Below are 24,940 nucleotides of genomic sequence, written 5' to 3' on the forward strand. Positions count from 1 at the left end.
TTACCTAAAAAACGCTTTTTTAATATTGAAAACATTGCGGCGTAAATATTTATAGGGATGTACTGTGATTAATAGGGAGTAAATGCTTTTGCCGACAGGCGAAATTTATCATTATTACGCCCCAGCTCGCCTGCGCAAAGTTACGTCTATTTTTGTGATAAATTCAGGCGCACATGTGCGCTTCTCCGGAGGCGAGCTGGGGCGCAGTTACAGGCGAAGCACATACAGCGTTCGCCTAGCCTTTGATAAATCTAGCCCTAGAAGTAGATAGATCTCTTTAGAAAGGAGAGTGATAGAAATAATATTTTGAAATTTGAGAGAACCCATTCACCATAATTAGTTAAAAAACTTCCCTAAGAGTCAACTTTTGTGGGTTAGAAAGATTGTATCCTATAAGGATTTAGCTAATAAACGTATGGAGGAAATTGGACACTTATTTTTGGAGAGAGGTTACACAAAGGGGCCGAATTATCAAGCTCCGAATGGAGCTTGATGCCCCTGTTTCCGTGCGAGCCTTCAGACTCGCCGGAAACAGCAGTTATGAAGCAGCGGTCTAAAGACCGGTGCTCCATAACTTGTCCGCCTGCTCTGAGGCTGCGGACAACAATCCGCCCAATCCTATACGATCGGGCTGATTGACACCCCCCTGCTAGCCACCTGCAGTAATGTTAGGTTAGGAGCCAGACCATTTTTGGTTCAGCATCTGGGTAGCGCTTGGTGATTGGGGGCTACATCTAGCTACCAATCAGCAAGTGCTACCCAGGTGCTGAACCAAAAATGGGCCGGCTTCTAACCTAACATTCCGGCTTTTTCAAATAAAGATAGCAAAGGAACAAAGAAAAATTTATAATAGGAGTAAATTAGAAAGTTGCTTATAATGGCATGCTCTATCTGAATCATGAAAGAAAAATATTGGGTTTAGTGTCCCTTTAACGGTTTGCGCTTTCATTGGAAATGGTGTAAATTATTGCTTTGCATACAAAGAGAGAAGCGCTCTGCCAGGAACGAACAACAGCTCATCAGCTAGTTCTATGGCGATTTACCACCTGGAAGCAGCCTCTTTTAGACCAGTGTGCTTTTCACAGAGGAAAACTTTTCTGAAGTATATCAGTCTGATCCAGCCAAGTAAGGTCAGTCCAGCCCCGAAATACCAGGCAATTCTCCTCTGAACTAGGAACATGACAACCCCAGACGATCGTTTCTTTATTGCTTATTGACTTCTAATACGTTCTACGGGATGTGATAATATATTGTGATATAATGCACCATCGGAAGCTGTTGATAAACAAAATTGCTTCCAACAGCATATTTATTGGTTTGCGACCTCGCACAAGTCTTATTGCGGCTCAGTCGGGTGGTCAGTAAAATCAGCTGGGTTGTACACCCATTTAAAGGGGCCTGTGGAGAACCTCACTATATATATATATATATATATATATATATATATATATATTTCTTCTGTTAAGTGTGATCAGTCCACGGGTCATCATTACTTGTGGGATATTAACTGCTCCCCTACAGGAAGTGCAAGAGGATTCACCCAGCAGAGTTGCTATATAGCTCCTCCCCTCTACGTCACCTCCAGTCATTCTCTTGCACCCAAAGACTAGATAGGATGTGTGAGAGGACTATGGTGATTATACTTAGTTTTTATAACTTCAATCAAAAGTTTGTTATTTTACAATAGCACCGGAGCGTGTTATTGCCTCTCTGGCAGAGTTTGAAGAAGAATCTACCAGAGTTTTTACTATGATTTTAACCGGAGTAGTTAAGATCATATTGCTGTTTCTCGGCCATCTGAGGGAGGTAAAAGCTTCAGATCAGGGGACAGCGGGCAGATGAATCTGCATTGAGGTATGTAGCAGTTTTTATTTTCTGAATGGAATTGATGAGAAAATCCTGCCATACCGTTATAATGACATGTATGTATATTCTACACTTCAGTATTCTGGGGATGGTATTTCACCGGAATTACTCTGTTAAAAGTACATTAAACCTTTTAATAGGTATTTATTATGTTAAACGTTTTTGCTGGAATGTAGAATCGTTTGCATTTTCTGAGGTACTGAGTGAATAAATATTTGGGCATTATTTTTCCACTTGGCAGTTGCTTGTTTTAATTGTGACAGTTTCGTTTCTCTCTCACTGCTGTGTGTGAGGGGGAGGGGCCGTTTTTGGCGCTCTTTGCTACGCATCAAAAATTTCCAGTCAGTTACTCTTGTATTTCCTGCATGATCCGGTTCATCTCTAACAGAACTCAGGGGTCTTCAAACTTCTTTGGAGGGAGGTAGATTCTCTCAGCAGAGCTGTGAGACTTATATATTGACTGTGATTAAAAACGTTGCTCTGTAATTTTTATGTTTCAAATTTAATTATTGTTACTTTACTAATGGGAACAAACCTTTGCTAAAAGTTGTGTTGTTTTTAAGGATTGATGCTATAACTGTTTTTCAGTTCATTATTTCAACTGTCATTTAATCGTTTAGTGCTTCTTTGAGGCACAGTACGTTTTTGTTAAATAAGATTGTAACCAAGTTGCAAGTTTATTGCTAGTGTGTTAAACATGTCTGATTCAGAGGAAGATATCTTATGCCAAGGTGGAGCCCAATAGAAATTTATGTACTAACTGTATTGATGCTACTTTAAATAAAAGCCAATCTGTACAAATTGAACAAATTTCACCAAACAGCGAGGGGAGAGTTATGCCGACTAACTCGCCTCACGTGTCAGTACCTGCATCTCCCGCCCGGGAGGTGCGTGATATTATGGCGCCTAGTACATCTGGGCGGCCATTACAGATAACATTACAAGATATGGCTACTGTTATGACTGAAGTTTTGGCTAAATTACCAGAACTAAGAGGCAAGCGTGATCACTCTGGGGTGAGAACAGAGTGCGCTGATAATACTAGGGCCATGTCTGATACTGCGTCACAGCTTGCAGAGCATGAGGACGGAGAGCTTCATTCTGTGGGTGATGGTTCTGATCCAAACAGATTGGATTCAGATATTTCAAATTTTAAATTTAAATTGGAGAACCTCCGTGTATTACTAGGGGAGGTTTTAGCGGAAATTGTGTAGGTTGGATAAATACTTTGCGGTACCGGCGAGTACTGCCGTTTTTCCTATACCTAAGAGACTAACTGAAATTGTTACTAAGGAGTGGGATAGACCCGGTGTGCCGTTCTCACCCCCTCCAATATTTAGAAAGATGTTTCCAATAGACGCCACCACACGGGACTTATGGCAAACGGTCCCTAAGGTGGAGGGAGCAGTTTCTACTTTAGCTAAGCGTACCACTATCCCGGTGGAGGATAGCTGTGCTTTTTCAGATCCAATGGATAAAAAATTAGAGGGTTACCTTAAGAAAATGTTTGTTCAACAAGGTTTTATATTGCAACCCCTTGCATGCATCGCGCCGATTACGGCTGCGGCAGCATTTTGGATTGAGTCTCTGGAAGAGAACCTTAGTTCAGCTACGCTGGACGACATTACGGACAGGCTTAGAGTCCTTAAACTAGCTAATTCATTCATTTCGGAGGCCGTAGTACATTTAACCAAACTTACGGCTAAGAACTCAGGATTCGCCATTCAGGCACGTAGGGCGCTGTGGCTAAAATCCTGGTCAGCTGATGTAACTTCTAAGTCCAAATTACTTAATATACCTTTCAAGGGGCAAACTTTATTTGGGCCCGGTTTGAAAGAAATTATCGCTGACATTACAGGAGGTAAGGGCCACGCCCTACCTCAAGACAAAGCCAAAGCTAAGGCTAGACAGTCTAATTTTCGTCCCTTTCGGAATTTCAAAGCAGGAGCAGCATCAACTTCCACTGCACCAAAACAGGAAGGAGCTGTTGCTCGTTACAGACAAGGCTGGAAACCTAACCAGTCCTGGAACAAGGGCAAGCAGGCCAGGAAACCTGCTGCTGCCCCAAAGACAGCATGAACCGAGGGCCCCCGATCCGGGACCGGATCTAGTGGGGGGCAGACTCTCTCTCTTCGCCCAGGCTTGGGCAAGAGATGTTCAGGATCCCTGGGCGCTAGAGATCATATCTCAGGGATACCTTCTAGACTTCAAATTCTCTCCCCCAAGAGGGAGATTTCATCTGTCAAGGTTGTCAACAAACCAGATAAAGAAAGAAGCGTTTCTACGCTGTGTACAAGATCTGTTATTAATGGGAGTGATCCATCCGGTTCCGCGGTCGGAACAAGGACAAGGGTTTTACTCAAACCTGTTTGTGGTTCCCAAAAAAGAGGGAACTTTCAGGCCAATCTTGGATTTAAAGATCCTAAACAAATTCCTAAGAGTTCCATCGTTCAAAATGGAAACTATTCGGACAATCTTACCCATGATCCAAAAGGGTCAGTACATGACCACAGTGGATTTAAAGGATGCTTACCTTCACATACCGATTCACAAAGATCATTACCGGTATCTAAGGTTTGCCTTCTTAGACAGGCATTACCAGTTTGTAGCTCTTCCATTCGGATTGGCTACGGCTCCAAGAATCTTCACAAAGGTTCTGGGTGCCCTTCTGGCGGTACTAAGACCGCGAGGAATTTCGGTAGCTCCGTACCTAGACGACATTCTGATACAAGCTTCAAGCTTTCAAACTGCCAAGTCTCATACAGAGTTAGTTCTGGCATTTCTAAGGTCGCATGGATGGAAAGTGAACGAAAAGAAGAGTTCTCTTTTTCCTCTCACAAGAGTTCCATTCTTGGGGACTCTTATAGATTCTGTAGAAATGAAGATTTATCTGACAGAAGACAGATTAACAAAGCTTCTAAATGCATGCCGTGTCCTTCATTCCATTCAACTCCCGTCAGTAGCTCAATGCATGGAGGTGATCGGCTTAATGGTAGCAGCAATGGACATAGTACCCTTTGCACGTCTACATCTCAGACCGCTGCAATTGTGCATGCTGAGTCAGTGGAATGGGGATTACTCAGACTTGTCCCCTACTCTGAATCTGGATCAAGAGACCAGAAACTCTCTTCTATGGTGGCTTTCTCGGCCACATCTGTCCAGGGGGATGCCATTCAGCAGGCCGGACTGGACAATTGTAACAACAGACGCCAGCCTACTAGGTTGGGGCGCTGTCTGGAATTCTCTGAAGGCTCAGGGACAATGGAATCAGGAGGAAAGTCTCCTGCCAATAAACATTCTGGAATTAAGAGCAGTTCTCCATGCCCTTCTGGCTTGGCCCCAGTTAAAAACTCGGGGGTTCATCAGGTTTCAGTCGGACAACATCACGACTGTAGCTTACATCAACCATCAAGGAGGGACAAGAAGCTCCCTAGCAATGATGGAAGTATCAAAGATAATTCGCTGGGCAGAGTCTCACTCTTGCCACCTGTCAGCAATCCACATCCCGGGAGTGGAGAACTGGGAGGCGGATTTCTTGAGTCGCCAGACTTTTCATCCGGGGGAGTGGGAACTTCATCCGGAGGTCTTTGCCCAAATACTTCGACGTTGGGGCAAACCAGAGATAGATCTCATGGCGTCTCGCCAGAACGCCAGACTTCCTCGCTACGGGTCCAGATCCAGGGATCCGGGAGCGGTTCTGATAGATGCTTTGACAGCACCTTGGAACTTCGGGATGGCTTATGTGTTTCCACCCTTCCCGCTGCTTCCTCGATTGATTGCCAAAATCAAACAGGAGAGAGCATCAGTGATTCTAATAGCGCCTGCATGGCCACGCAGGACTTGGTATGCAGATCTAGTGGACATGTCATCCTGTCCGCCTTGGTCTCTACCTCTAAGACAGGACCTTCTGATACAGGGTCCATTCAAACATCAAAATCTAACTTCTCTGAAGCTGACTGCTTGGAAATTGAACGCTTGATTTTATCAAAACGTGGTTTTTCTGAGTCGGTTATTGATACCCTGATACAGGCTAGGAAGCCTGTTACCAGAAGGATTTACCATAAGATATGGCGTAAATACCTATACTGGTGCGAATCCAAAGGTTACTCCTGGAGTAAGGTTAGGATTCCTAGGATATTGTCCTTTCTACAAGAAGGTTTAGAAAAGGGTTTATCGGCTAGCTCATTAAAGGGACAAATCTCAGCTCTGTCCATCTTGTTACACAGGCGTCTGTCAGAAAATCCAGACGTCCAGGCCTTTTGTCAGGCTTTAGCTAGGATCAAGCCTGTGTTTAAAACTGTTGCTCCGCCATGGAGTTTAAACTTAGTTCTTAACATTTTACAGGGTGTTCCGTTTGAACCCCTTCATTCCATTGATATAAAGTTGTTATCTTGGAAAGTTCTATTTTTAATGGCTATTTCCTCGGCTCGAAGAGTCTCTGAGTTATCAGCCTTACATTGTGATTCTCCTTATTTGATTTTTCACTCGGATAAGGTAGTTCTGCGTACTAAGCCTGGGTTCTTACCTAAGGTAGTCACTAACAGGAATATCAATCAGGAGATTGTTGTTCCATCCTTGTGTCCAAATCCTTCTTCGAGGAAGGAACGTCTTTTGCACAATCTGGATGTAGTTCGTGCCCTTAAATTTTATTTACAGGCAACTAAAGATTTTCGACAAACGTCTTCCCTGTTTGTCGTTTACTCTGGTCAGAGGAGAGGTCAAAAAGCTTCTGCTACCTCTCTCTCTTTTTGGCTTCGTAGCATAATTCGTTTAGCTTATGAGACTGCTGGACAGCAGCCTCCTGAAAGAATTACAGCTCATTCCACTAGAGCTGTGGCTTCCACTTGGGCCTTTAAGAATGAGGCCTCTGTTGAACAGATTTGCAAGGCTGCAACTTGGTCTTCGCTTCATACTTTTTCCAAATTTTACAAATTTGACACTTTTGCTTCCTCGGAGGCTATTTTTGGGAGAAAGGTTCTTCAGGCAGTGGTTCCTTCTGTATAAAGAGCCTGCCTATCCCTCCCGTCATCCGTGTACTTTTGCTTTGGTATTGGTATCCCACAAGTAATGATGACCCGTGGACTGATCACACTTAACAGAAGAAAACATCATTTATGCTTACCTGATAAATTCCTTTCTTCTGTAGTGTGATCAGTCCACGGCCCGCCCTGTTTTTTAAGGCAGGTAAATATTTTTTAAATTATACTCCAGTCACCACTACACCCTTGGCTTCTCCTTTCTCGTTGGTCCTTGGTCGAATGACTGGAGGTGACGTAGAGGGGAGGAGCTATATAGCAACTCTGCTGGGTGAATCCTCTTGCACTTCCTGTAGGGGAGCAGTTAATATCCCACAAGTAATGATGACCCGTGGACTGATCACACTACAGAAGAAAGGAATTTATCAGGTAAGCATAAATTATGTTATATATATATATATATATATATATATATATATATATATATATATATATATATATATATATATATATATATATAAAATCGCTACAAACATTGTTGCTAACTCTGCTGCCATATAGTGCTTAAAAGGGTCATGAAGCCCAAAAATGTTCTTTCATGATTCAGCGTGCAATGTGAAACAATTTTCCAATTTACTTCTACCATCTCATTTGCTTCCCTCTGTTGGTATTCTTTGTTGAAAAGCATACCTAGGTAGGTTCAGGAGCAGCAGTGCACTACTGGGAGCTAGCTGCTGATTGGTGACTCCACATATATGCCTCTTGTCATTGGCTCACCTAGCTCCCAGTTGTGCATTGCTGATTCTTCAACCATGGATACCAAGAGAATGAAGCAAATTAGAATTAAACTGGGAAATTATTATAGATTGTATGCTGTGTCTGAATTATGAAAAAATGTGTGTTTTGTGTTCCTTTAAGAGGCGTGCACGCTAATGAAACTACCTCAATATGCTGTTATGGAATCAAGCTAACTTTCAACCAATGAGACCAATAAGAAGAGGTAAATGTGTGTTACAGTACACTGTATATCATATCATGTGTAAGGATATAATGGGCATATCGTTAATATGTAGCTTCCTTGTTACACCCTTTGTTAGCGCGCAGTGCTCTGATAGTTCCTCACTTCTAGGGTTAGTGACGAGTTTCCTGAGGGGACGGACCTGAGTGACACTTCTTCCCGTGGTGATTCCAAATTGAGCACCAGCCTTCCATTGCCAGCAACAGACTCCTTCACTTCACTTGCCAGCAGTGACGGGATGGTAAGTATAAGACCAGCCTGCGCTATCTGCTAGCTTTGCACCTGCACATGATAGGTATATGTGGGTAATGCATCTAGAACTGTAGGTGAGCTCAGATGGAACACACATAAACAGCCTCTTTTGTATGAATACTCAGTTCTTACTCTAACACATAGATACAATAACTCTGTGCACATGTTTATTAGTTATGCAGATGTTAGAAACACACACTGTATTAAAGAGCTGAGGTGTGAAATTTAGTGCATCATTTCCTTTCCATATTGCCTTTGCTTTGCTTGTTTTTCCTTCTTTTAAACGCTGAAGCATGTGTACTGTAGCATCTGATCTTTTGTCTCCCTCTTCTCAATCAACTGGTACAATTAGGAGCCGATCCAAGTGTGATACACTCACCTGGTAAAGTTAGTAGCTGGTACAGCTGTGATACACTCACCTGGTACAGTTAGTAGCTGATACAGCTGTGATACACTCACCTGGTACAGCTAGTAGCTGATACAGCTGTGATACACTCACCTGGTACAGTTAGTAGCTGATACAGCTGTGATACACTCACCTGGTAAAGTTAGTAGCTGATACAGCTGTGATACACTCACCTGGTACAGTTAGTAGCTGATACAGCTGTGATACACTCACCTGGTACAGTTAGTAGCTGATACAGATGTGATACACTCACCTAGTAGCTGATACAGCTGTGATACACTCACCTGGTACAGTTAGTAGCTGATACAGCTGTGATACACTCACCTGGTACAGTTAGTAGCTGATACAGATGTGATACACTCACCTAGTAGCTGATACAGCTGTGATACACTCACCTGGTACAGTTAGTAGCTGATACAGCTGTGATACACTCACCTGGTACAGCTAGTAGCTGATACAGCTGTGATACACTCACCTGGTACAGTTAGTAGCTGATACAGCTGTGATACACTCACCTGGTAAAGTTAGTAGCTGATACAGCTGTGATACACTCACCTGGTACAGTTAGTAGCTGATACAGCTGTGATACACTCACCTGGTACAGTTAGTAGCTGATACAGATGTGATACACTCACCTAGTAGCTGGTACAGCTGTGATACACTCACCTGGTATAGTTAGTAGCTGATACAGCTGTGATACACTCACCTGGTACAGTTAGTAGCTGATACAGCTGTGATACACTCACCTGGTACAGTTAGTAGCTGATACAGCTGTGATACACTCACCTGGTAAAGTTAGTAGCTGATACAGCTGTGATACACTCACCTGGTATAGTTAGTAGCTGATACAGCTGTGATACACTCACCTGGTATAGTTAGTAGCTGGTACAGCTGTGATACACTCACCTGGTACAGTTAGTAGCTGATACAGATGTGATACACTCACCTGGTACAGTTAGTAGCTGGTACAGATGTGATACACTCACCTGATAAAGTTAGTAGCTGATACAGCTGTGATACACTCACCTGGTACAGTTAGTAGCTGGTACAGCTGTGATACACTCACCTGGTAAAGTTAGTAGCTGATACAGCTGTGATACACTCACCTGGTAAAGTTAGTAGCTGATACAGCTGTGATATACTCACCTGGTACAGTTAGTAGCTGATACATCTGTGATACACTCACCTGGTACAGTTAGTAGCTGATACAGATGTGATACACTCACCTGGTACAGTTAGTAGCTGATACAGATGTGATACACTCACCTGGTACAGTTAGTAGCTGATACAGATATGATACACTCACCTGGTACAGTTAGTAGCTGATACAGATGTGATACACTCACCTGGTACAGTTAGTAGCTGATACAGCTGTGATACACTCACCTGGTACAGTTAGTAGCTGATACAGCTGTGATACACTCACCTGGTACAGTTAGTAGCTGATACAGTTGTGATACACTCACCTGGTACAGTTAGTAGCTGGTACAGATGTGATACACTCACCTGGTACAGTTAGTAGCTGATACAGCTGTGATACACTCACCTGGTAAAGTTAGTAGCTGATACAGCTGTGATACACTCACCTGGTACAGTTAGTAGCTGGTACAGCTGTGATACACTCACCTGGTACAGTTAGTAGCTGATACAGCTGTGATACACTCACCTGGTACAGTTAGTAGCTGATACAGCTGTGATACACTCACCTGGTACAGTTAGTAGCTGATACAGATATGATACACTCACCTGGTACAGTTAGTAGCTGATACAGCTGTGATACACTCACCTGGTACAGTTAGTAGCTGATACAGCTGTGATACACTCACCTGGTACAGTTAGTAGCTGATAAAGCTTCGATACACTCACCTGGTACAGTTAGTAGCTGATACAGCTGTGATACACTAACCTGGTATAGTTAGTAGCTGATACAGCTGTGATACACTCACCTGGTATAGTTAGTAGCTGGTACAGCTGTGATACACTCACCTGGTACAGTTAGTAGCTGATACAGATGTGATACACTCACCTGGTACAGTTAGTAGCTGGTACAGATGTGATACACTCACCTGATAAAGTTAGTAGCTGATACAGCTGTGATACACTCACCTGGTACAGTTAGTAGCTGGTACAGCTGTGATACACTCACCTGGTACAGTTAGTAGCTGATACAGCTGTGATACACTCACCTGGTACAGTTAGTAGCTGATACAGATATGATACACTCACCTGGTACAGTTAGTAGCTGATACAGCTGTGATACACTCACCTGGTACAGTTAGTAGCTGATACAGCTGTGATACACTCACCTGGTACAGTTAGTAGCTGATACAGCTGTGATACACTCACCTGGTACAGTTAGTAGCTGATACAGCTGTGATACACTAACCTGGTACAGTTAGTAGCTGATACAGCTGTGATACACTAACCTGGTACAGTTAGTAGCTGATACAGCTGTGATACACTCAACTGGTACAATTAGGAGCCGATCCAAGTGTGATACACTCACCTGGTAAAGTTAGTAGCTGATACAGCTGTGATACACTCACCTGGTACAGTTAGTAGCTGATACAGCTGTGATACACTCACCTGGTACAGTTAGTAGCTGATACAGCTGTGATACACTCACCTGGTACATTTAGTAGCTGATACAGCTGTGATACACTCACCTGGTACAGTTAGTAGCTGATACAGCTGTGATACACTCACCTGGTACAGTTAGTAGCTGATACAGTTGTGATACACTCACCTGGTACAGTTAGTAGCTGATACAGCTGTGATACACTCACCTGGTACAGTTAGTAGCTGATACAGCTGTGATACACTCACCTGGTACGGTTAGTAGCTGATACAGCTGTGATACACTCACCTGGTACAGTTAGTAGCTGATACAGCTGTTATACACTCACCTGGTATAGTTAGTAGCTGATACAGTTGTGATACACTCACATTGTACAGTTAGGAGCTGATACAGCTGTGATATACTCACCTGGTACAGTTAGTAGCTGATACAGATGTGATACACTCACCTGGTACAGTTAGTAGCTGATACAGATGTGATACACTCACCTAGTACAGTTAGTAGCTGATACAGCTGTGATACAATCACCTGGTACAGTTAGTAGCTGATACAGCTGTGATACACTCACCTGGTACAGTTAGTAGCTGATACAGTTGTGATACACTCACCTGGTACAGTTAGTAGCTGATTCAGTTGTGATACACTCACCTGGTACAGTTAGTAGCTGATACAGATGTGATACACTCACCTGGTACAGTTAGTAGCTGATTCAGTTGTGATACACTCACCTGGTACAGTTAGTAGCTGATACAGATATGATACACTCACCTGGTATAGTTAGTAGCTGATACAGCTGTGATACACTCACCTGGTACAGTTAGCAGCTGATACAGATATGATACACTCACCTGGTACAGTTAGTAGCTGATACAGCTTTGATACACTCACCTGGTACAGTTAGTAGCTGATACAGCTGTGATACACTCACCTGGTACAATTATGAGCCGATCCAGCTGTGATACACTCACCTGGTACAGTTAGTAGCTGATACAGATGTGATACACTCACCTGGTACAATTATGAGCTGATACGGATGTGATATACTAACCTGGTACAGTTAGGAGCTGATGCAGATGTGATACACTCACCTGGTACAGTTAGTAGCTGATACAGCTGTGATACACTCACCTGGTACAGTTAGTAGCTGATACAGCTGTGATACACTCACCTGGTACAGTTAGGAGCTGATACAGATGTGATACACTCACCTGGTACAGTTAGTAGCTGATACAGCTGTTATACACTTACCTGGTACAGTTAGGAGCTGATGCAGATGTGATACAATCACCTGGTACAGTTAGTAGCTGATACAGTTGTGATACACTCACCTGGTACAGTTAGGAGCTAATACAGATGTGATACACTCACCTGGTACAGTTAGGAGCTAATACAGATGGGATACACTCACCTGGTTCAGTTGGTAGCTGATACAGCTGTGATACATTTACCTGGTACAGTTAGGAGCTGATACATTTGTGATACACTCACCTGGTACAGTTAGTAGCTGATACAGATGTGATACTCACCTGGTACAGTTAGTAGCTGATACAGATGTGATACACTCACCTGGTATAGTTAGTAGCTGATACAGCTGTGATACACTCACCTGGTACAGTTAGTAGCTGATACAGCTGTGATACAATCACCTGGTACAGTTAGTAGCTGATACAGCTGTGATACACTCACCTGGTACAGTTAGTAGCTGATACAGCTGTGATACACTCACCTGGTACAGTTAGTAGCTGATACAGCTGTGATACACTCACCTGGTACAGTTAGTAGCTGATACAGCTGTGATACACTCACCTGGTACAGTTAGTAGCTGATTCAGTTGTGATACACTCACCTGGTACAGTTAGTAGCTGATACAGATATGATACACTCACCTGGTACAGTTAGTAGCTAATACAGCTGTGATACACTCACCTGGTACAGTTAGTAGCTGATACAGATATGATACACTCACCTGGTACAGTTAGTAGCTGATACAGCTTTGATACACTCACCTGGTACAGTTAGTAGCTGATACAGCTGTGATACACTCACCTGGTACAGTTAGTAGCTGATACAGATGTGATACACTCACCTGGTACAGTTAGGAGCTGATGCAGATGTGATACACTCACCTGGTACAGTTAGTAGCTGATACAGATGTGATACACTCACCTGGTAAAGTTACTAGCTGATTAAGCTGTGATGCACTCACCTGGTACAGTTAGTAGCTGATACAGCTGTGATACACTCACCTGGTACAGTTAGGAGCTGATACAGATGTGATACACTCACCTGGTACAGTTAGTAGCTGATACAGCTGTTATACACTTACCTGGTACAGTTAGGAGCTGATGCAGATGTGATACACTCACCTGGTACAGTTTGTAGCTGATACAGCTGTGATACACTCACCTGGTACAGTTAGGAGCTAATACAGATGTGATACACTCACCTGGTACAGTTAGGAGCTAATACAGATGGGATACACTCACCTGGTTCAGTTGGTAGCTGATACAGCTGTGATACATTTACCTGGTACAGTTAGGAGCTGATACAGCTGTGATACACTCACCTGGTACAGTTAGTAGCTGATACAGATGTGATACTCACCTGGTACAGTTAGTAGCTGATACAGATGTGATACACTCACCTGGTATAGTTAGTAGCTGATACAGCTGTGATACACTCACCTGGTACAGTTAGTAGCTGATACAGATGTGATACACTCACCTGGTACAGTTAGTAGCTGATACAGCTGTGATACAATCACCTGGTACAGTTAGTAGCTGATACAGCTGTGATACACTCACCTGGTACAGTTAGTAGCTGATACAGCTGTTATACACTTACCTGGTACAGTTAGGAGCTGATGCAGATGTGATACAATCACCTGGTACAGTTAGTAGCTGATACAGTTGTGATACACTCACCTGGTACAGTTAGGAGCTAATACAGATGTGATACACTCACCTGGTACAGTTAGGAGCTAATACAGATGGGATACACTCACCTGGTTCAGTTGGTAGCTGATACAGCTGTGATACATTTACCTGGTACAGTTAGGAGCTGATACATTTGTGATACACTCACCTGGTACAGTTAGTAGCTGATACAGATGTGATACTCACCTGGTACAGTTAGTAGCTGATACAGATGTGATACACTCACCTGGTATAGTTAGTAGCTGATACAGATGTGATACACTCACCTGGTACAGTTAGTAGCTGATACAGCTGTGATACAATCACCTGGTACAGTTAGTAGCTGATACAGCTGTGATACACTCACCTGGTACAGTTAGTAGCTGATACAGCTGTGATACACTTGCCTGGTACAGTTAGTAGCTCATACAGCTGTCATACACTCACCTGGTACAGTTAGTAGCTGATACAGCTGCGATATACTCACATTGTACATTTAGTAGCTGATACAGCTGTGATATACTCACCTAGTACAGTTAGTAGCTGATACAGCTATGATATACTCACCTGGTACAGTTAGTAGCTGATACAGATGTGATATACTCACCTGCTACAGTTAGTAGCTGATACATATGTGATATACTCACCTGGTACAGTTAGGAGCTGATACAGCTGTGATATACTCACCTGTTACAGTTAGTAGCTGATACAGATGTGATATACTCACCTGGTACAGTTATGAGCTGATACAACTGTGATACACTCACATGGTACAGTTAGTAGCTGATACAGCTGTGGTATACTCACCTGGTACAGTTAGTAGCTGACACAGATGTGGTACCCTCACCTGGTACAGTTAGTAGCTGATACAGTTGTGATATACTCACCTGGTACAGTTAGTAGCTGATTCAGTTGTGATATACTCACTTGGTACAGTTAGTAGCTGATACAGATGTGATACACTCCTTGGTACAGTTAGTAGCTGATACAGATGTGATACACTCACCTGGTACAGTTAGTAGTTTATACAGTTGTGATACACTCATCTGGTACAGTTAGTAGCTGATACAAATGTGATACTCACCTGGTACAGTTAGTAGCTGATACAGCTGTGATATACTCACCTGGTACAGTTAGTAGCTGATACAGCTGTGATACATTTACCTAGTACAGTTAGTAGCTGATACAGCTGTGATACACTCACCTGGTACAGTTAGGAGCTGATACAGATGTGATACTCACCTGGTACAGTTAGTAGATTATATATCTGTGATACACTCACCTGGTACAGTTAGTAGCTGATACAGCTGTGATACACTCACCTGGTACAGTTAGTAGCTGATACAGCTGTGATACACTCACCTGGTACAGTTGGTAGCTGATACAGCTGTGATATTCCCACCTGGTACAGTTAGTAGCTGATACAGCTGTCATACACTCACCTGGTACAGTTAGTAGCTGATACAACTGTGATACACTCACCTGGTACAGTTAGTAGCTGATACAGCTGTAATACACTCACCTGGTACAGTTAGTAGCTGATACAGCTGTGATACTCTCACCTGGTACAGTTAGTAGTTTATACAGTTGTGATACACTCATCTGGTACACTTAGTAGCTGATACAGATATGATATACTCACCTGGTACAGTTAGTAGCTGTTACGGATGTGATATACAATCCTGGTACAGTTAGTAGATAATACAGATGTGATACACTCACCTGGTACAGTTAGTAGCTGATACAGCTTTGATACACTCACCTGGTACAGTTAGTAGCTGATACAGCTGTGATACACTCACCTGGTACAGTTAGTAGCTGATACAGATGTGATACACTCACCTGGTACAGTTAGGAGCTGATGCAGATGTGATACACTCACCTGGTACAGTTAGTAGCTGATACAGATGTGATACACTCACCTGGTAAAGTTACTAGCTGATTAAGCTGTGATGCACTCACCTGGTACAGTTAGTAGCTGATACAGATGTGATACACTCACATTGTACAGTTAGTAGCTGATTAAGCTGTGATACACTCACCTGGTACAGTTAGTAGCTGATACAGCTGTTATACACTTACCTGGTACAGTTAGGAGCTGATGCAGATGTGATACACTCACCTGGTACAGTTTGTAGCTGATACAGCTGTGATACACTCACCTGGTACAGTTAGGAGCTAATACAGATGTGATACACTCACCTGGTACAGTTAGGAGCTAATACAGATGGGATACACTCACCTGGTTCAGTTGGTAGCTGATACAGCTGTGATACATTTACCTGGTACAGTTAGGAGCTGATACAGCTGTGATACACTCACCTGGTACAGTTAGTAGCTGATACAGATGTGATACTCACCTGGTACAGTTAGTAGCTGATACAGATGTGATACACTCACCTGGTATAGTTAGTAGCTGATACAGCTGTGATACACTCACCTGGTACAGTTAGTAGCTGATACAGATGTGATACACTCACCTGGTACAGTTAGTAGCTGATACAGCTGTGATACAATCACCTGGTACAGTTAGTAGCTGATACAGCTGTGATACACTCACCTGGTACAGTTAGTAGCTGATACAGCTGTGATACACTCACCTGGTACAGTTAGTAGCTGATTCAGTTGTGATACACTCACCTGGTACAGTTAGTAGCTGATACAGATATGATACACTCACCTGGTACAGTTAGTAGCTAATACAGCTGTGATACACTCACCTGGTACAGTTAGTAGCTGATACAGATATGATACACTCACCTGGTACAGTTAGTAGCTGATACAGCTTTGATACACTCACCTGGTACAGTTAGTAGCTGATACAGCTGTGATACACTCACCTGGTACAGTTAGTAGCTGATACAGCTGTGATACACTCACCTGGTACAGTTAGGAGCTGATACAGCTGTGATACACTCACCTGGTACAGTTAGGAGCTGATACAGATGTGATACACTCACCTGGTACAGTTAGTAGCTGATACAGCTGTTATACACTTACCTGGTACAGTTAGGAGCTGATGCAGATGTGATACACTCACCTGGTACAGTTTGTAGCTGATACAGCTGTGATACACTCACCTGGTACAGTTAGGATCTAATACAGATGTGATACACTCACCTGGTACAGTTAGGAGCTAATACAGATGGGATACACTCACCTGGTTCAGTTGGTAGCTGATACAGCTGTGATACATTTACCTGGTACAGTTAGGAGCTGATACAGCTGTGATACACTCACCTGGTACAGTTAGTAGCTGATACAGATGTGATACTCACCTGGTACAGTTAGTAGATTATATATCTGTGATACACTCACCTGGTACAGTTAGTAGCTGATACAGCTGTGATACACTCACCTGGTACAGTTAGTAGCTGATACAGCTGTGATACACTCACCTGGTACAGTTGGTAGCTGATACAGCTGTGATATTCCCACCTGGTACAGTTAGTAGCTGATACAGCTGTCATACACTCACCTGGTACAGTTAGTAGCTGATACAACTGTGATACACTCACCTGGTACAGTTAGTAGCTGATACAGCTGTAATACACTCACCTGGTACAGTTAGTAGCTGATACAGCTGTGATACTCTCACCTGGTACAGTTAGTAGTTTATACAGTTGTGATACACTCATCTGGTACAGTTAGTAGCTGATACAGATATGATATACTCACCTGGTACAGTTAGTAGCTGTTACGGATGTGATATACTATCCTGGTACAGTTAGTAGATAATACAGATGTGATACACTCACCTGGTACAGTTAGTAGCTGATACAGATGTGATATACTCACCTGGTACAGTTAGGAGCAGATACAGCTGTGATACACTCACCTGGTACAGTTAGTAGCTGATACAGCTGTAATACACTCACCTGGTACAGTTAGTAGCTAATACAGATGTGATATACTCACTTGGTACAGTTAGTAGCTTATACAGATGTGATACACTCCTTGGTACAGTTAGTAGCTGATACAGATGTGATACACTCACCTGGTACAGTTAGTAGTTTATACAGTTGTGATACACTCATCTGGTACAGTTAGTAGCTGATACAAATGTGATATTCCCACCTGGTACAGTTAGTAGCTGATACAGCTGTCATACACTCACCTGGTACAGTTAGTAGCTGATACAGATGTGATACACTCACCTGGTACAGTTAGTAGCTGATACAGCTGTGATACACTCACCTGGTACAGTTGGTAGCTGATACAGCTGTTATATTCCCACCTGGTACAGTTAGTAGCTGATACAGCTGTCATACACTCACCTGGTACAGTTAGTAGCTGATACAACTGTGATACACTCACCTGGTACAGTTAGTAGCTGATACAGCTGTGATACTCTCACCTGGTACAGTTAGTAGTTTATACAGTTGTGATACACTCATCTGGTAAAGATAGTAGCTGATACAGATTTGATATACTCACCTGGTACAGTTAGTAGCTGTTACGGATGTGATATACTATCCTGGTACAGTTAGTAGATAATACAGATGTGATACACTTACCTTTTACAGTTAGTAGCTGATACAGGCGTGATACACTCACCTGGTACAGTTCGTAGCTGATACAGATGTGATATACTCACCTGGTACAGTTAGGAGCAGATACAGCTGTAATACACTCACCTGGTACAGTTAGTAGCTAATACAGATGTGATATACTCACTTGGTACAGTTAGTAGCTGATACAGATGTGATACACTCCTTGGTACAGTTAGTAGCTGATACAGATGTGATACACTCACCTGGTACAGTTAGTAGCTGATACAGCTGTGATATACTCACCTGGTACAGTTAGTAGCTGATACAGCTGCGATATACTCACATTGTACATTTAGTAGCTGATACAGCTGTGATATACTCACCTAGTACAGTTAGTAGCTGATACAGCTGTGATATACTCACCTGGTACAGTTAGTAGCTGATACAGATGTGATATACTCACCTGCTGCAGTTAGTAGCTGATACATATGTGATATACTCACCTGGTACAGTTAGGAGCTGATACAGCTGTGATATACTCACCTGTTACAGTTAGTAGCTGATACAGATGTGATATACTCACCTGGTACAGTTATGAGCTTATACAACTGTGATACACTCACATGGTACAGTTAGTAGCTGATACAGCTGTGATACACTCACCTAGTACAGTTAGTAGCTGATACAGCTGTGGTATACTCACCTGGTACAGTTAGTAGCTGACACAGATGTGGTACCCTCACCTGGTACAGTTAGTAGCTGATACAGTTGTGATATACTCACCTGGTACAGTTAGTAGCTGATTCAGTTGTGATATACTCACTTGGTACAGTTAGTAGCTGATACAGATGTGATACACTCCTTGGTACAGTTAGTAGCTGATACAGCTGTAATACACTCACCTGGTACAGTTAGTAGTTTATACAGTTGTGATACGCTCATCTTGTACAGTTAGTATCTGATACAAATGTGATACTCACCTGGTACAGTTAGTAGCTGATACAGCTGTGATTTACTCACCTGGTACAGTTAGTAGCTGATACAGCTGTGATACATTTACCTAGTACAGTTAGTAGCTGATACAGCTGTGATACACTCACCTGGTACAGTTAGGAGCTGATACAGATGTGATACACTCACCTGGTACAGTTAGTAGATTATATATCTGTGATACACTCACCTGGTACAGTTGGTAGCTGATACAGCTGTGATATTCCCACCTGGTACAGTTAGTAGCCGATACAGCTGTCATACACTCACCTGGTACAGTTAGTAGCTGATACAACTGTGATACACTCACCTGGTACAGTTAGTAGCTGATACAGCTGTAATACACTCACCTGGTACAGTTAGTAGCTGATACAGCTGTGATACTCTCACCTGGTACAGTTAGTAGTTTATACAGTTGTGATACACTCATCTGGTACAGTTAGTAGCTGATACAGATATGATATACTCACCTGGTACAGTTAGTAGCTGTTACGGATGTGATATACTATCCTGGTACAGTTAGGAGATAATACAGATGTGATACACTCACCTGGTACAGTTAGTAGCTGATACAGATGTGATACACTCACCTGGTACAGTTCGTAGCTGATACAGATGTGATATACTCACCTGGTACAGTTAGGAGCAGATACAGCTGTGATACACTCACCTGGTACAGTTAGTAGCTGATACAGCTGTAATACACTCACCTGGTACAGTTAGTAGCTAATACAGATGTGATATACTCACTTGGTACAGTTAGTAGCTGATACAGATGTGATACACTCCTTGGTACAGTTAGTAGCTGATACAGATGTGATACACTCACCTGGTACAGTTAGTAGTTTATACAGTTGTGATACACTCATCTGGTACAGTTAGTAGCTGATACAAATGTGATATTCCCACCTGGTACAGTTAGTAGCTGATACAGCTGTCATACACTCACCTGGTACAGTTAGTAGCTGATACAGATGTGATACACTCACCTGGTAAAGTTACTAGCTGATTAAGCTGTGATGCACTCACCTGGTACAGTTAGTAGCTGATACAGCTGTGATACACTCACCTGGTACAGTTAGGAGCTGATACAGATGTGATACACTCACATTGTACAGTTAGTAGCTGATTAAGCTGTGATACACTCACCTGGTACAGTTAGTAGCTGATACAGCTGTTATACACTTACCTGGTACAGTTAGGAGCTGATGCAGATGTGATACACTCACCTGGTACAGTTTGTAGCTGATACAGCTGTGATACACTCACCTGGTACAGTTAGGAGCTAATACAGATGTGATACACTCACCTGGTACAGTTAGGAGCTAATACAGATGGGATACACTCACCTGGTTCAGTTGGTAGCTGATACAGCTGTGATACATTTACCTGGTACAGTTAGGAGCTGATACAGCTGTGATACACTCACCTGGTACAGTTAGTAGCTGATACAGATGTGATACTCACCTGGTACAGTTAGTAGCTGATACAGATGTGATACACTCACCTGGTATAGTTAGTAGCTGATACAGCTGTGATACACTCACCTGGTACAGTTAGTAGCTGATACAGATGTGATACACTCACCTGGTACAGTTAGTAGCTGATACAGCTGTGATACAATCACCTGGTACAGTTAGTAGCTGATACAGCTGTGATACACTCACCTGGTACAGTTAGTAACTGATACAGCTGTGATACACTCACCTGGTACAGTTAGTAGCTGATTCAGTTGTGATACACTCACCTGGTACAGTTAGTAGCTGATACAGATATGATACACTCACCTGGTACAGTTAGTAGCTAATACAGCTGTGATACACTCACCTGGTACAGTTAGTAGCTGATACAGATATGATACACTCACCTGGTACAGTTAGTAGCTGATACAGCTTTGATACACTCACCTGGTACAGTTAGTAGCTGATACAGCTGTGATACACTCACCTGGTACAGTTAGTAGCTGATACAGCTGTGATACACTCACCTGGTACAGTTAGGAGCTGATACAGATGTGATACACTCACCTGGTACAGTTAGTAGCTGATACAGCTGTTATACACTTACCTGGTACAGTTAGGAGCTGATGCAGATGTGATACACTCACCTGGTACAGTTTGTAGCTGATACAGCTGTGATACACTCACCTGGTACAGTTAGGATCTAATACAGATGTGATACACTCACCTGGTACAGTTAGGAGCTAATACAGATGGGATACACTCACCTGGTTCAGTTGGTAGCTGATACAGCTGTGATACATTTACCTGGTACAGTTAGGAGCTGATACAGCTGTGATACACTCACCTGGTACAGTTAGTAGCTGATACAGATGTGATACTCACCTGGTACAGTTAGTAGATTATATATCTGTGATACACTCACCTGGTACAGTTAGTAGCTGATACAGCTGTGATACACTCACCTGGTACAGTTAGTAGCTGATACAGCTGTGATACACTCACCTGGTACAGTTGGTAGCTGATACAGCTGTGATATTCCCACCTGGTACAGTTAGTAGCTGATACAGCTGTCATACACTCACCTGGTACAGTTAGTAGCTGATACAACTGTGATACACTCACCTGGTACAGTTAGTAGCTGATACAGCTGTAATACACTCACCTGGTACAGTTAGTAGCTGATACAGCTGTGATACTCTCACCTGGTACAGTTAGTAGTTTATACAGTTGTGATACACTCATCTGGTACAGTTAGTAGCTGATACAGATATGATATACTCACCTGGTACAGTTAGTAGCTGTTACGGATGTGATATACTATCCTGGTACAGTTAGTAGATAATACAGATGTGATACACTCACCTGGTACAGTTAGTAGCTGATACAGATGTGATATACTCACCTGGTACAGTTAGGAGCAGATACAGCTGTGATACACTCACCTGGTACAGTTAGTAGCTGATACAGCTGTAATACACTCACCTGGTACAGTTAGTAGCTAATACAGATGTGATATACTCACTTGGTACAGTTAGTAGCTTATACAGATGTGATACACTCCTTGGTACAGTTAGTAGCTGATACAGATGTGATACACTCACCTGGTACAGTTAGTAGTTTATACAGTTGTGATACACTCATCTGGTACAGTTAGTAGCTGATACAAATGTGATATTCCCACCTGGTACAGTTAGTAGCTGATACAGCTGTCATACACTCACCTGGTACAGTTAGTAGCTGATACAGATGTGATACACTCACCTGGTACAGTTAGTAGCTGATACAGCTGTGATACACTCACCTGGTACAGTTAGTAGCTGATACAGCTGTGATACACTCACCTGGTACAGTTGGTAGCTGATACAGCTGTTATATTCCCACCTGGTACAGTTAGTAGCTGATACAGCTGTCATACACTCACCTGGTACAGTTAGTAGCTGATACAACTGTGATACACTCACCTGGTACAGTTAGTAGCTGATACAGCTGTGATACTCTCACCTGGTACAGTTAGTAGTTTATACAGTTGTGATACACTCATCTGGTAAAGATAGTAGCTGATACAGATTTGATATACTCACCTGGTACAGTTAGTAGCTGTTACGGATGTGATATACTATCCTGGTACAGTTAGTAGATAATACAGATGTGATACACTTACCTTTTACAGTTAGTAGCTGATACAGGCGTGATACACTCACCTGGTACAGTTCGTAGCTGATACAGATGTGATATACTCACCTGGTACAGTTAGGAGCAGATACAGCTGTAATACACTCACCTGGTACAGTTAGTAGCTAATACAGATGTGATATACTCACTTGGTACAGTTAGTAGCTGATACAGATGTGATACACTCCTTGGTACAGTTAGTAGCTGATACAGATGTGATACACTCACCTGGTACAGTTAGTAGCTGATACAGCTGTGATATACTCACCTGGTACAGTTAGTAGCTGATACAGCTGCGATATACTCACATTGTACATTTAGTAGCTGATACAGCTGTGATATACTCACCTAGTACAGTTAGTAGCTGATACAGCTGTGATATACTCACCTGGTACAGTTAGTAGCTGATACAGATGTGATATACTCACCTGCTGCAGTTAGTAGCTGATACATATGTGATATACTCACCTGGTACAGTTAGGAGCTGATACAGCTGTGATATACTCACCTGTTACAGTTAGTAGCTGATACAGATGTGATATACTCACCTGGTACAGTTATGAGCTTATACAACTGTGATACACTCACATGGTACAGTTAGTAGCTGATACAGCTGTGATACACTCACCTAGTACAGTTAGTAGCTGATACAGCTGTGGTATACTCACCTGGTACAGTTAGTAGCTGACACAGATGTGGTACCCTCACCTGGTACAGTTAGTAGCTGATACAGTTGTGATATACTCACCTGGTACAGTTAGTAGCTGATTCAGTTGTGATATACTCACTTGGTACAGTTAGTAGCTGATACAGATGTGATACACTCCTTGGTACAGTTAGTAGCTGATACAGCTGTAATACACTCACCTGGTACAGTTAGTAGTTTATACAGTTGTGATACGCTCATCTTGTACAGTTAGTATCTGATACAAATGTGATACTCACCTGGTACAGTTAGTAGCTGATACAGCTGTGATTTACTCACCTGGTACAGTTAGTAGCTGATACAGCTGTGATACATTTACCTAGTACAGTTAGTAGCTGATACAGCTGTGATACACTCACCTGGTACAGTTAGGAGCTGATACAGATGTGATACACTCACCTGGTACAGTTAGTAGATTATATATCTGTGATACACTCACCTGGTACAGTTGGTAGCTGATACAGCTGTGATATTCCCACCTGGTACAGTTAGTAGCCGATACAGCTGTCATACACTCACCTGGTACAGTTAGTAGCTGATACAACTGTGATACACTCACCTGGTACAGTTAGTAGCTGATACAGCTGTAATACACTCACCTGGTACAGTTAGTAGCTGATACAGCTGTGATACTCTCACCTGGTACAGTTAGTAGTTTATACAGTTGTGATACACTCATCTGGTACAGATAGTAGCTGATACAGATTTGATATACTCACCTGGTACAGTTAGTAGCTGTTACGGATGTGATATACTATCCTGGTACAGTTAGTAGATAATACAGATGTGATACACTCACCTGGTACAGTTAGTAGCTGATACAGACGTGATACACTCACCTGGTACAGTTCGTAGCTGATACAGATGTGATATACTCACCTGGTACAGTTAGGAGCAGATACAGCTGTGATACACTCACCTGGTACAGTTAGTAGCTGATACAGCTGTAATACACTCACCTGGTACAGTTAGTAGCTAATACAGATGTGATATACTCACTTGGTACAGTTAGTAGCTGATACAGATGTGATACACTCCTTGGTACAGTTAGTAGCTGATACAGATGTGATACACTCACCTGGTACAGTTAGTAGTTTATACAGTT

The 24,940-nt window shown here is 42.6% G+C and overlaps 1 protein-coding gene across 1 annotated transcript in view; it reads left to right on the plus strand.

Moving 5' to 3' along the window:
* Window positions 1-24,940, plus strand: part of GRAMD1A (GRAM domain containing 1A) — a 312,874-nt gene that overhangs the window by 173,362 nt on the left and 114,572 nt on the right. The window contains exon 9 of the mRNA XM_053691281.1: window positions 7,972-8,101. Coding sequence (XP_053547256.1) covers window positions 7,972-8,101 — 130 coding nt within the window. The remainder of the gene's footprint in view (window positions 1-7,971; window positions 8,102-24,940) is intronic.

Source organism: Bombina bombina, chromosome 8 (assembly GCF_027579735.1).
Source record: "Bombina bombina isolate aBomBom1 chromosome 8, aBomBom1.pri, whole genome shotgun sequence".
Lineage (NCBI taxonomy): Eukaryota > Metazoa > Chordata > Amphibia > Anura > Bombinatoridae > Bombina > Bombina bombina.